General features: G+C 38.8%; 1 protein-coding gene across 1 annotated transcript; it reads right to left on the minus strand.

Moving 5' to 3' along the window:
• Window positions 1–4,475: 4,475 nt before the first annotated feature.
• LOC110442544 (glycoprotein-N-acetylgalactosamine 3-beta-galactosyltransferase 1-B-like) lies at window positions 4,476–8,543 on the minus strand. The gene is made up of 4 exons (XM_021486197.1): window positions 8,353–8,543; window positions 7,077–7,388; window positions 5,673–6,328; window positions 4,476–4,631 (listed from the first exon to the last, which is right to left on the minus strand). The coding sequence occupies exons 1-4, from the start codon at window positions 8,381–8,383 to the stop codon at window positions 4,476–4,478; spliced, it is 1,155 nt and encodes a 384-aa protein (XP_021341872.1). The 5' UTR covers window positions 8,384–8,543.
• Window positions 8,544–15,314: the final 6,771 nt, after the last annotated feature.

Below are 15,314 nucleotides of genomic sequence, written 5' to 3' on the forward strand. Positions count from 1 at the left end.
TCTATGTCTCCCTGGATATCTATGTCTCCCTAGATATCTATGTCTCCCTAGGAATCTATGTCTCCCTAGGTATCTATGTCTCCCTTGGTATCTATGTCTCCCTAGGTATCTATGTCTAGGTATCTATGTCTCCCTAGGTATGTATGTCTCCCTAGATATCTATGTCTCCCTAGGAATCTATGTCTCCCTAGGTATCTATGTCTCCCTATATATCTATGTCTCCCTAGGTATCTATGTCTAGATATCTATCTCTCCCTAGGTATCTATGTCTCCCTTGGTATCTATGTCTCCCTAGGTATCTATGTATCCCTAGATATCTCTGTCTCCCTAGGTATCTATGTCTCCCTAGTTATCTATGTCTAGATATCTATGTCTCCCTAGGTATCTATGTCTCCCTAGTTATCTATGTCTAGATATCTATGTCTCCCTAGGTATCTATGTCTCCCCAGATATCTATGTCTCCCTAGGTATCTATGTCTCCCCAGATATCTATGTCTCCCTAGGTATCTATGTCCCCCTAGATATCTATGTCTCCCTAGGTATATATGTCTCCCTAGATATCTATGTCTCCCTGGATATCTATGTCTCCCTAGATATCTATGTCTCCCAAGGTATCTATGTCTCCCTAGATATCTATGTCTCCCAAGGTATCTATGTCTCCCTAGATATCTATGTGTCCCTAGGTTTCTATGTCTCCCTAGATATCTATGTCTCCCAAGGTATCTATGTCTCCCTAGATATCTATGTGTCCCTAGGTTTCTATGTCTCCCTAGATATCTATGTCTCCCTGGATATCTATGTCTCCCTAGATATCTATGTCTCCCAAGGTATCTATGTCTCCCTAGATATCTATGTGTCCCTAGGTTTCTATGTCTCCCTAGATATCTATGTCTCCCAAGGTATCTATGTCTCCCTAGATATCTATGTCTACCTAGGTATCTATGTCTCCCTAGATATCTATGTCTCCCTAGGTATCTGTGTCTCCCTAGGTATCTGGTTTCATATATGACCTGAGCGGAAACGTTAAACCCCACACACATAAACAAACAATTGTCATGTAATCGTTTATAAAATAGAAACAATCTTACACGTCTTACACGTATAATAAACGTTGGAAAAGAAGCAATGGGTTTCTTATAATGTCCTGTCAAACGTAGATGGATTAAGTAGAAGCGTATTTGAGTATATTGGTTATATTAATTGTATTGTTCGCCAGTGTTAGGATTAACTTACATGTACTTGTCTAAACATCTGTTGAAGTCCTTAACCTTATAGATTGGTCCTTCCTTACTTAGACATCGATGACTTTTTTCTGACAGGTACTATAAATATCGTTAACACATTTTGTCCAAAAGCATTCTTATTTAGACTCTGTTGATGAAATTTCATTAATGTATTGATAACAAGAAGCCAACTGCCAGTGTGAATGGTTAGATATAGCATTTAACAATAAGGGACGTAACTCTAGAATAAATTACATGTTAAATGCATAAAGAAGCTTAACGTTATAGTAATAGCCTTTAATAATTGATGTTAATACCATATCATTAGATTTTGTGAACATATCTGATGAGCGGTTACTCATGTTCATCAGTTCCTTAACAGACGATACAGTCAGCAAATGACGTCACGAAGTGGACAAGGGAAGTAATCCCGCTTCTTCTTAAAAAGCCATAATTATAAAGAACACGCATGCAGTACGCTCGTGAAACTGTCTATTAGGTGCAATTTTTAGCAGTATAACGATTATTTGATATGTATGAGTCACATAAAAATGCTCGTAGTACACCGGTGCATTGATTGTAAGGTAATATGTTTAGATTCCACAGAGGGCAAGAAGTGTTTGTGACCTTTAATTAAACAAGTTCCCCTTGTTGCTCAATTCGACCTGCGTAGAGTTAACTAAAACATTTCAAGAGTTATAATTTACTATTTCTGTGTTGTTATATTTAATTAGTATTGTACTATAAACAAGTCGTTGGGTAAAATCGATCCAGCACCCACAGGAAATATATATAGCCATCAATGCTTCTACAACCTGCCGTATTTTAATGTCGCAGTTGATTCGGTATTCAGAAGCCTTTTCCGAAAATGATAACTATGTGATAGATTTCGACAGCTTACGAAGGAGCCTTCAACAATGAGACAAGCATTTTGTCGCCATTATGATCATATATGAAATACACTATTTTTGTATGATATGAAGGTCAGTGATTTTCATTATGCTCATTAGGTTGCCATTTTGATTTGTTGTCACTCACACAGTTCTCGTTAGGAAGACGTTACATTACACGTACTTCGATTCACCCTAAACTGACATCCGGGTATCGTCGATGAAGCAGAAGACGCTTATTTGCCTGGTATACCTGGTCTTATTCTCCTTGTACATTTGCAATGCTCTCAATGTAATTCTTTCCCTTGTTTATATTTGGCAACAGTTTTAAAGTTGTTGCGTGGGTTATTCAATTATTGATGTCCATGAAACAAGAAGTGGTTATTTTCAATATTTCCTTGATTAATGATGACGGTGAGATATATAGGATATACCGGGACTGTTGGTCGTTTTCTATTTGACTGGAAGTCGATGTTATAAAACCGATTTGTGATGTGAAGGAATCGCAAAAATTCATTTAAGCACTTGTAGCCTGTGTCAACGCCCTTTGTCAATACAATATGACCGACAGGCGCCTGAGGCTATCATTCTCTCTATTTAGGATTAATTGGAACTTCGAAGGCCATCCAGGGACTGTTAGTATGAGTCAACGCTCGGACATCCAGGGACTAGTAGCCTGTGTCAACGCTCGGACATCCAGGGACTAGTAATCTGTGTCAACGCCCGGACCTCCAGGGACTAGTAGTCTGTGTCAACGCCAGGACATCCAGGGACTAGTAGTCTGTGTCAACGCCCGGACATCCATGGACAAGTAGTCTGGGTCAACGCCAGGACATCCATGGACTAGTAGCCTGTGTCAACGCCCGGACATCCAGGGACTAGTAGCCTGTGTCAACGCCCGGACATCCAGGGACTAGTAGTCTGAGTCAACGCCCAGAACTCCAGGGACTGGTAGTCTGTGTTAACGCTCGGACATCCAGGGACTAGTAGTCTGTGTCAACGCTCGGACATCCAGGGACTTGTAGTCTGTGTCGACGCGCGGACATCCAGGGACTAGAAGTCTGTGTCAACGCCAGGACATCCAGGGACTAGTAGTCTGTGTCAACGCCCGGACATCCATGGACTAGCAGCCTGTGTCAACGCCCGGACATCCAGGGACTAGTACTCTGTGTCAACGCCCGGACATCAATGGACTAGTAGCCTGTGTCAACGCCCGGACATCCAGGGACTGGTAGTCTGTGTTAACGCCAGGACATCAAGGGACTAGTAGTCTGTGTCAAAGCCCGGACATCCAGGGACTGGTAGTCTGGGTCAACACCCGGACATCCATGGGCTAGCAGCCTGTGTCAACGCCCGGACATCCAGGGACTGGTAGTCTGGGTCAACTCCCGGACATCCAGGGGCTAGTAGCCTGTGTCAACGCCCGGACATCCAGGGACTAGTAGTCTGTGTCACCGCCCAGACATCCAGGGACTGGTAGTCTGTGTCAACGCTCGGACATCCAGGGACTATTAGTCTGTGTCAACGCCCGGACATCCAGGGACTAGTAGTCTGTGTCAACGCCCGGACATCCAGGGACTGTTGGTATGAGTCAACGCCCAGATATCCAGGGACTGGTAGTCTGTGTCAACGACCGGACATTCAGGGACTGTTAGTATGAGTCAACGCCCGGATATCCAGGGACTAGTAATCTGTGTTAACGCTCGGACATCCAGGGACTAGTAATCTGTGTCAACGCCCGGACATCCAGGGACAAGTAGTCTGTGTCAACGTCCGGACATCAATGGACTAGTAGCCTGTGTCAACGCCCGGACATCCAGGGACTGGTAGTCTGTGTTAACGCCAGGACATCCAAGGACTAGTAGTCTGTGTCAACGCCCGAACATCCAGGGACTAATAGTCTGTGTCAATGCCATATAACCGGAAATGCTTTTTGTCGAACTCTCCAGTTGTAATTACAAGTGAGTGTGTGGGACATTCAGTGACTGTTAGTATGAGTCAACGCCCAGACATCCAGGGACTGGTAGTCTGTGTCAATGCCCGGACATCCAGGGACTAGTAATCTGTGTCAACGCCCGGACATCCAGGGACTAGAAGTCTGAGTCAACGCCCGGACATCCAGGGACAAGTAGTCTGTGTCAACGCCAGGACATCCATGGACTAGTAGTCTGTGTTAAGGCCCGGACATCCAGGGACTAGTAGTCTGAGTCAACGCCCGGACATCCAGGGACTGTTAGTATGAGTCAACGCCTAGTTATCCAGGGACTCGTAGTCTGTGTTAACGCCCGGACATCCAGGGACTAGTAGTCTGTGTCAATGCCATATAACCGGAAATGCTTGTTGTCAAACTCTCCAGTTGTAATTACAAGTGAGTGTGTGGGACATTCAGGGACTGATGACCGCTGTCAATACCATATGGCCGCAGATGGTAGACGTAAAACTCGAATTTATACATGTTTATCTTCAGCGGTGGTACGACATGAAACGATATGGCGTAGTCACTAATACTCTCCATACCCTGAAAAATACAGATGCAGATTTTGAGTTAGACCAAAAAGTAATACTATCCCAAGTAGTGTACAGCAGTTACATTCCACGAGGGTTGCATCGTCCATTGGACTTTTCATTATAACATGTCAAACATGCTTGTTGTTATAACCATTTAGCATTAAGGATGGCTTAGCACTGACATAAGCATTCTTAAGCAGACTGATATTCCGTCTTTGCGTATTGCAGAGTTATCTTCTCTTGTAAACAGGTTTTGATTGTTACGTTATTTGTTTGTGAGAGTAACGTCATCAATTTTTGAGAAAACAAGGTAACTTTCTCACACAAACCAATGACACAACAATCAATACCTGCTCACAAGAGAAGATAACTCTGCAATACGCAAAGACGGAAAAGACTTATGAGAAGAATTACATAGGTTTAGCATGTTGTTGAAGTATTTCACACTCAACTCTCTAATATCTAATACTGTAGATTTGATTTACTGTATTGACAATAAATTATTTTGAAATTGAAAATATATTTGTAAACATTACTGATATGCATTTCTTTGTTGTAATTCTTAACCACCGCACATCCATATGTTCATCTCGGTCTCGTGTTCAAAACAGTTTTCATGTTCCAGTTGCCAGTATAGATACTCAAATTAATGTCATGAAATGTATTCTCTTAATATTTCGACGTAAAACTTTTTGAATGCAAGTGTAAATTAGTTTCTGTTCTGACGTCTAGCTGATTATCAATTACGGTATGGCGTTTCAGACTTCATATACTTGGGTAAATTAATTTCCATTTTAACGTTTAAATGAACAGATTCTGTTGTAAAAGAATTAATTTTATTTACATTTAGCTGGTGTAAATTAATTATCCTACTACAACTAACATTACGGATGGTGTTAAAATTAAACTCTCCTATTTGACAGATGAATAAGTTCTCTAAAAATTTACTTTCCTTATGAAATTAATGTTAAAGAATTACTGTACTGGTTTTGACTGTTCCGGTGATTTTTGTCTTTTTTTTTTTTAATATAACTATCTCGATGAAACCAACCTGCTTTGCTCCATTGACGTCGTATTGGTAGTACCACCCCGGATATTCTCCGGATAACTGTTTCTCCAGATCAAAACAATGGAATCTGCTGCGTCCTAGTCTGTCTGTAGAGTCAGCAGTCTCAACGCCCAGATACTCCATGCATTTCCCTAATTCAACATCTACTTCGGCTCCGTATTGGCAACTACTATATGTTACACCATTCATCGCTAAGCGGCGTAGTGCCTCTTTACTCAGTACATGTCCCCCTCCTGCGCAATAGAATCCCTGTTTCACAATGGATTTAAAACTATGTCCAAAATATACGGCGTCGTTAGGTGAATGGGATGACAAGAAATATCGAAGGTTTTCTAAAATCACAAAGGAATCGTCGTCTATTTTTATAAACCAGTCTGCCTCGTTAAAATGTTTCTCAAATATGTACCTGAAAGCTGTCATCGTTTTTGCAGTAAGATGTTCCCGCCCTTCCGGAATATCGAAGCCCACAGTTGGGAAAGTTGTGTTTGTTGTTGAGCTGATATAAACCACCACGTTGCATCGTTTTGCCCACGTATTTTTCACATTCGTTGCTTTGGTATCCAAGGCCTTTGAACTTGTCATTATCATGCACAAAACTCGAATATTCCGTTTTAAGTCTCTTGCAATTTCGTCCTTATCTGTAATGAAATCAATTGCATCAGTTTGAGTGGGAAACAACAGTTTTGAAAAATACATTTCCGCTTTTACCAATTTATAATCAAATAACATGGCAATAAAAAGAATATATTAATCTATAGTAGTATGATACCTTAATATATGCTATATTTAAATTCGTGTTCCAGTCTTTTGTTTTAACAAAACTTCAGCATGTTTTGTGGATTGCTCCCAAAGTTACATCAATTTCGATTCTCGCAATCATAATGTTATTTTCCTTGGTGGTTTTTTTTAATTTTTATATACAAGATGCTTACATGTTAGGTATAAATATGGTATGTTATCACTTATGTAGTATTCCTTACCGGTGTTGACTTTTTTTAACTAACTTGGATACTTTAAACTGTTACGGAGTCAAACTTCCGTTTCCACGAAGTGGCATGTTAAAGTTGTGATTATTTAAAGCAGTTCATGAGTAGCCATACATTTAACATAGAATTCCACTGTCATTTGAATGGTTCATAGGCATACTAACACAATTACACATCAAACAACCAAATTAAATGCAGTCAATGCATCTGTAATGGTGTAAACACAAGCCTCGTATACTATATAGTCTTGCCCAAAACTAACATAATTGTTTTTCATATTGAGGGCGAAATGAGTAAATCTCAACTATCCAGATTAAATTCTTTCAATTTGTGAATTTAAGAATCCCTTTCCTAGATATGCCTGTTCATGGTATGATAACATATGCATGCTATTCCATACCTTTATGGAAAGCAGAGTCATCAACTAAAGCCCCGCTCCAAGTTTCCTGTTTGGGTCGATTCGTATACGTCCCATACTTGTCCTCCTGTTCTGGTTTTTGTGTTTGTCCCGTATCCGCTGTGGCTCCGGTAGCATTAATTCCAAACTCTGATGTTTTATTCTTGTCGACAAACCGGAAACTGTCAAAAGTGACGTAACTACCCACCATTGTCGGGTAATTAAGTGAGGATAGACTGAGAAGCACAACACCAATCAACAAACCACTAATCAAACCGAGGCAGAAGTTCACACTGGTAAGCTGAGGAAGACAGACTGAAACATAAAGAGATAGATGTTTATAAAGTCATTTATCATATAACTGACCTTTTTTACTATGTCATAAATATGGTATTACACACGTGTAATACAAACTAAAGGTGCTCCGAATGGTCAAAACCGTGGGAAAATATTCCTACAGCACTACAGGTACTACTTCTATTTCCCATAACACAGGCTACGTTTACTGTTATTTTGAATGAATTTCAAATGTTTATTGTCATATCATTTTTATTGCATTCAAAACTATTTATCTTTAAGGACAAAAAAAACTACTTTGCACTGCGCAGAACGATACTTTGGTTTTACCTTTGTAGAGCCAATTGTGTATAAAGGTTTTTTTCTTCAAATTATTAATGTTATGAGATAAATTGAATCTTACAATGGTGTCCATGTCATATTGATTTTTATTAAATTCGTGCAACAAATTGATATGGCCCTCGCCTAAAGGCTTGTGTCATATCAAATTATTGAACTCGCTTAATAAATTCAATATGACATGGACACGAATGTAAGATCCTCTATATGTTTACTAAGTAACCTAATACCATCACCAGGAACTGAACAAAATTATAGGTAACATAATAAACTGTAACACGGAGACTAACGTTACACCAAGAACACTCTACGACATTCTTTATGACGTCAATTATTCTATACATGTACCAACAAAAACGTTTTAACTTAACCAAGCTGATACTATCATCAATACAGCAAATTAAACTGGGATTTCCTTTGCAGTGTAGATATATTTGATTATAACATAAACGATGCATAAAATTTTAAAAATATTTCAGGAAAATCGAGCACACAATGCATTACTAGATACAAATGCTAACTGTTTTGCTTCTAGTGTGTTGAGTTCAGTCTAACATACATATACTTCCATATAACACGTTTTCTCAAAATTGCAATTGCCAGTACAAGCACAAGGGATTGTTGATATCATAAGAATGCTTACCGTAGTTAATTTTGGCATTTCGAGACATCATCCAAGTTTTCGTTTCCAGATCCTTTAAGCGTGTCCTCTTATAATCAGTAGCCAAAATAATCCTAAATGCGTCCCACGCAGATCCCGTTATCCATGGGAACAAGACGAATATGTCGGTATGTAACGGTGAACATACATCTCCACAGCGATAGTCCCACAGTCAGTCCTGCACGGTTTATTTATCATTGGCCCCGTCGTTATGTACACGACGACATACTTCATCAATGTGGGTCAGGTATACTGTTTTTACCACATTAGTGTTTCCCTACATGTGTATAGTAACCGGTCTTTGACAGCAACTAACAACGTCTCGTCATCACCGCCATCAATCATGGCTCGTTTGCTGACATTTACTATGGAAACAATATGTGTTCTTCTCGGGCGATTAGTGCGTATCGTCATACACTAAAAAATACTACAAGTTTGTGTACAGTGTACATAACGCTGTTCTGCGATACATGTAGTTTATATCATGACCGCTACTTGAGCATGGAACCTAACTCTCTTATTCTATCATATTCAATAATGCTGAAATAAAAACAAATTTCTTAGATAAACATGAAACAACCAAATCAGAATATTGTGATAAACTGGAGTTGTCGCAACTTTTTATTTTTTGTGTTATTGAAAACACTCGATTGTTGGCGACAAAAACCTAACAAAAATATGTATATATACGATATAGGATAACATCCTATGTTTTCCAGGTCAACAAAATGATTAAAAATTGAAAATGAATTGCCGACACGTTTATTAATGGAATACAACGGAGTGAAAGTATGGGAAAGGCTACCATATTGTTTTCTATATAGAACTAATAACCAAAATAAAAATAAAAACATTTAGTTTAAGCTTTGTCTTCTTTGCATTCACGTCATTTATTTGATACCCAGCCAGCCTACACGTCTTCATGGTTTTATTTAATTCATAAATTAGGCCGTTTTACACACCTGCCCCTTTAAAACCATGAAAAAGTAAGAGTCACATTTTTGATTTGTTTGACCATAGAGAAATTAAGTGTTACATGTATACTCTTTAATACCGACACTATTTGCGGGTTTTTTCAGGGTGGACGGGAAAACTGTTAATCAAGAAATATGCTGGAAGCCTTTTAATTTGGCTATCATCATAAAATACCCATTTATATGTAATTTCGTAAAAATGAATTCAAAATTTCTGACAATGTTTGTTTAAATACTTATAAACATATATTCCGGCTATGATAGACACGATTTTAATTATTTTAATCTGATGTGTATTCTGTTGCAAGTTTTGCGAAGGCGCAAAAAGGTTTGAGTATTATATTATTTCTAAAAAGGTCCATATATTTAATAAAAACTGATTATCAAACAAATGATGATTTATTTATTTTTATTAAAATAGATTGAAATATAATAAACTGGTCATGCGCATCACCAAACACATCTATTTAAGCTATGTCTGGTGTCCGGCAGACAGCTCACACACCTGGCAGGTTAGACTATTGCCTGAAGCATCCACTTGGCGGTTAACGTTCATCATGGAAGAACGTGATAAAATGGGACTCTACTTTGTTACTGCTAACTGGTGATTCGAGTCCTTAGAATGACATTTTGAAAACAAGCGTTTTCGTTTATATTCATTATGTTCGTTTATAACTTACTTTCATTTCAGTCTATTTCAAAAATGCACGTTCAAAATTTCAGTTATTTTCATCTTCTGTTTCTTGTATTCATTTCTAATATCAACATTCAGGCTGCCAGTGAGCTACTAAATTATGTTTTAGCAAGGCTTTCTTGTTTTTAATGTATGTGACACGAAATCGCAGTGTAGTCGGCACGTGGTTCAGATTGTATAGACCAGTATACATTGTACTAGGTTTGTTTATCCTAGATATAACCAACTATAAATACCAACGTCACCACTTCTGTCAGCATTTTACCTGTAAACATGTATTGCACTAATTTATCGTTTATATACATATCTATTATTCGACTAAATTGCTTACATTTGTTACCGCTATTGGTTGGGAAAAGAACATTAACGTTCACCATATGTTTGCTCTGTAAATCTTTAATGTACGTAGTAGGCTCCATGTAATAGTATGAAATGTGCATGGCCATTGCCTCCACAACTGGTGTCACAGACATGAAAGAGCAAACTACAAGAGAGCCGCCTTATGGTCCTATCTTAAAGATAAGGTCCTGTTGATAAAAACATCCTTGTCTAAAGTATTCCTTAAAACAACAAGAGAAAACATTCAATGCTGGGCTGGACCACCCAACGTTGGGCTAGTTTGGTATTCAAATGTTGCTAACATAATAGGTCTTATGCCGCTGTTTCACACATATACCACTACAGGGCATCGTCTAAGGTATCCACATAGAAAATGGCATCAATGATAAATGATCAACGATCAACTGAATTTCAGTCCAAAATCATTAGTTTTTCGTTTTGAACGTGCCAGGGCATATTGTCACAGGTCTTATGCCGCTGCTTCACACCTACAATGTATACCACTACAAGCCATCGTCTGAGGTATTCACATACGAAAGGGCATCAACGATAACCCAGTCTAAATATGCCAATCCCACTGGCCACTTTTTTTCGAATTTTAGTCTTGGGTATCGTTGATGCCGTTTTGCAGGTCGATACCTTAGAAATACCCTGTTGAGGTATAGGTGTGGACCAGCGGCATAGGACCTATAGCATTCTGCCCTGGCATGGTTCATTCTATACTGAAATTCGAAAACAAATCATACAATGTAGTTCCAACATTGTGTCTTATACATCATTAAATGGAATCTCATATGATATCCGCTACATATTATATTTTGATATAACAGATATATTGTTTTTTTAATTTAAAAACGAAGCTGATGAACTTTGTTCATTTTTTTGTGATATTACAGGGTTCTGCCAAGCCTAGTACCATCCCTGGTCTGGAACCAACAACACAAGTGTAAGTTAAATATACCAGCATTTACCTTAATAATAGCAGTAATAAAACATAATGACCATGTCTATAAATAGGATGTAAAACACAAACAAACCAAATTTGAAGGAGCAAGGAAACTGGCTCTACTGGGAAGGAGAATGAGTGCTTGCTCCATTACAGCATGGTTTCCTTTTCAGATGTGACTACAATGTACTTTCCTTTCCTAGGAACTTGTGCACTGGAGCTGCAATAAGGACCAAGTACCTGTGCCAGTGAATTGCTAACCTTGATTCTTTATTCCTCTGTCCAGTCGTACCCGGAGAGTTCTACAGGAAAAACCCAATCTATATGACATTGCATAGAGGAAGCGATTTAGCAATTATCAATTTGGATCAGTGCCCTTAGAACCATCCATGAGTTCATTAGATTGCAGCTAACATACATCTCGACTGAGCATTAAAATATCAGCTTTGTATACTGTAGTTGTGCCTAGTTACTTAGTAACGTTCTAGTTCAGCCAGGCAGATGGGCTGTATACCAGGTAGTTTTTGAAGGAATATTATGAAGGAACATTATATTTTCAGAAAGATTCAACTGCAAACTCAATAATGCAGCAAGAATGTTCAGTTTGAGGAATAATTGTAAGACGAAGTACAACATACAGTTCACATTATTGACAAATATCCGCATAAATTTAAATTTGCAGTCAATTAAATTTGCATTCCATTCACGTTTTAGTCTAGGTTTACTGTTAAAAAATGTTGATATGGACTAATTTAATTGTTTTATACAAACGTGGTATTTCAACAAATTAAAAATACCACAATGTTACAATCGGATTAAGAGCTCAACAAAAAGTTTAAAATTACAGGAACAACCTCTATTTGGGGAACTCTACACTGAATAAATATCGATTTGCAAAACAAAAATGTGAAAATAATCCTGCAAAGCTCTATGCAGTAGTAATATTCTTATTGTTTATGAAAATCAACACTCGACAAACAACATTCCAGTTCCTCTCAAGATTTGTTAATTTATATCCATAGTACTGGTACTAATGTTTCCTTACTCAACAACCATAAGGATCCAGGGCCTAATGCTACCGTACTCACAAATGTTACCTTACTCAACAACCATACGGATCCAGGACCTTATGCTACTGTACTCACAAATGTTTCCTTACTCAACAACCATAAGGATCCAGGACCTAATGCTACCGTACTCACAAATGTTACCTTAATCAACAACCATAAGGATCCAGGACCTTATGCTACTGTACTCACAAATGTTTCCTTACTCAACAACCATAAGGATCCAGCACCTAATGCTACTGTACTCACAAATGTTACCGTACTCAATAACCATAAGGATCCAGGACCTAATGCTTCTGTACTCACAAATGTTACCTTACTCAACAACCATAAGGATCAAGGACCTAATGCTACTGTACTCGCAAATGTTTCTTTACTCAACAACCATAAGGATCCAGGACCTGATGCTACTGTACTCACAAATGTTACCTTAATCAACAACCATAAGGAGCCAGGACCTTATGCTACTGTACTCACAAATGTTACCTTACACAACAACCATAAGGATCCAGGACCGCATGCGACTGTACTCACAAATGTTACCTTACTCAACAGCCCATAAGGATCAACAACCTAATGCTACCGTACTCACAAATGTTTCCTTATTCAACAACCATAAGGATCCAGGACCTTATGCTACTGTACTCACAAATGTTACCTTACACAACAACCATAAGGATCCAGGACCGCATGCGACTGTACTCACAAATGTTACCTTACTCAACAGCCCATAAGGATCAACAACCTAATGCTACCGTACTCACAAATGTTTCCTTATTCAACAACCATAAGGATCCAGGACCTTATGCTACTGTACTCAGAAATGTTTCCTTACTCAACAACCATAATGATCCAGGACCTAATGTTACTGTACTCACAAATGTTTCTTTACTAAACAACCATAAGGATCCAGGACCGCATGCTACTGTACTCACAAATGTTATCTTACTCAACAGCCATACGGATCCAGGACCTAATACTACTGTACTCACAAATGTTACCTTACACAACAACCATAAGGATCCAGGACCTAATGCTACCGTACTCACAAATGTTTCCTTATTCAACAACCATAAGGATCCAGGACCTTATGCTACCGTACTCACAAATGTTACCTTACTCAACAACCATGCTACTGTACTCACAAATGTTACCTTACTCAACAGCCATAAGGATCCCGGACCTAATGCTACTGTACTCACAAATGTTCCCTTACTCAACAACCATAATGATCCAGGACCTAATGTTACTGTACTCACAAATGTTTCTTTACTAAACAACCATAAGGATCCAGGACCGCATGCGACTGTACTCACAAATGTTACCTTACTCAACAACCATAAGGATCCAAGACCTAATGCTACTGTACTCACAAATGTTTCTTTACTCAACAACCATAAGGATCCAGGACCGCATGCTACTGTACTCACAAATGTTACCTTACTCAACAGCCATACGGATCCAGGACCTAATACTACTGTACTCACAAATGTTACCTTACTCAACAACCATAAGGATCCAGGACCTAATGCTACTGGACTCACAAATGTTTCTTTACTCAACAACCATAAGGATCCGGGACCTAATGCTACTGTACTCACAAATGTTAACTTACTCAACAACCATAAGGATCCAGGACCTAATGCTACTGGACTCACAAATGTTTCTTTACTCAACAACCATAAGGATCCAGGACCTAATGCTACTGGACTCACAAATGTTTCTTTACTCAACAACCATAAGGATCCAGGACCTGATGCTACTGTACTCACAAATGTTACCTTACACAACAACCATAAGGATCCAGGACCTAATGCTACTGTACTCACAAATGTTAACTTACTCAACAACCATAAGGATCCAAGACCTAATGCTACTGTACTCACAAATGTTACCTTACTCAACAGCCATAAGGATCCAGGACCTAATGCTACTGTACTCACAAATGTTTCCTTACTCATCAGCCATAAGGATCCAGGACCTAATGCTACCGTACTCACAAATGTTTCCTTATTCAACAACCATAAGGATCCAGGACCTTATGCTACCGTACTCACAAATGTTACCTTACTCAACAACCATAAGGATCCAGGACCTAATGCTACTGTACTCACAAATGTTACCTTACTCAACAACCATAAGGATCCAGGACCTAATGCTACTGTACTCACAAATGTTTCCTTACTCAACAACCATAAGGATCCAGGACCTAATGCTACTGTACTCACAAATGTTTCCTTACTCAACAACCATAAGGATCCAGGACCTAATTCTACCGTACTCACAAATGTTTCCTTACTCAACAACCATAAGGATCCAGGACCTAATGCTACTGTCCTCACAAATGTTTCCTTACTCAACAGCCATAAGGATCCAGGACCTAATGCTACCGTACTCACAAATGTTACCTTACTCAACAACCATAAGGATCCAGGACCTAATTCTACCGTACTCACAAATGATTCCTTACTCAACAACCATAAGGATCCAGGACCTAATTCTACCGTACTCACAAATGATTCCTTACTCAACAACCATAAGGATCCAGGACCTAATGCTACTGTCCTCACAAATGTTTCCTTACTCAACAGCCATAAGGATCCAGGACCTAATGCTACTGTACTCTCAAATGTTTCTTTACTCAACAACCATAAGGATCCAGGACCTAATGCTACCGTACTCACAAATGTTACCTTACACAACAACCATAAGTATCCAGGACCTAATACTACTGTATACTGGATATATTTAACGCTTTTTTTAACCAAACACCATCCACTATGACACAGTTAACTTTACATAGTATCTACAGAAATGGAGAAAACACGTTGTGAACAGGATTTGTACTGACGAGGAGTGAGTATATGAGTGGACAAAGGATTCCTGGCAAGAGTCTGCAACAAGGCAATCTCAAATGAACACCT

Source organism: Mizuhopecten yessoensis, unplaced genomic scaffold (assembly GCF_002113885.1).
Source record: "Mizuhopecten yessoensis strain PY_sf001 unplaced genomic scaffold, ASM211388v2 scaffold716277, whole genome shotgun sequence".
Lineage (NCBI taxonomy): Eukaryota > Metazoa > Mollusca > Bivalvia > Pectinida > Pectinidae > Mizuhopecten > Mizuhopecten yessoensis.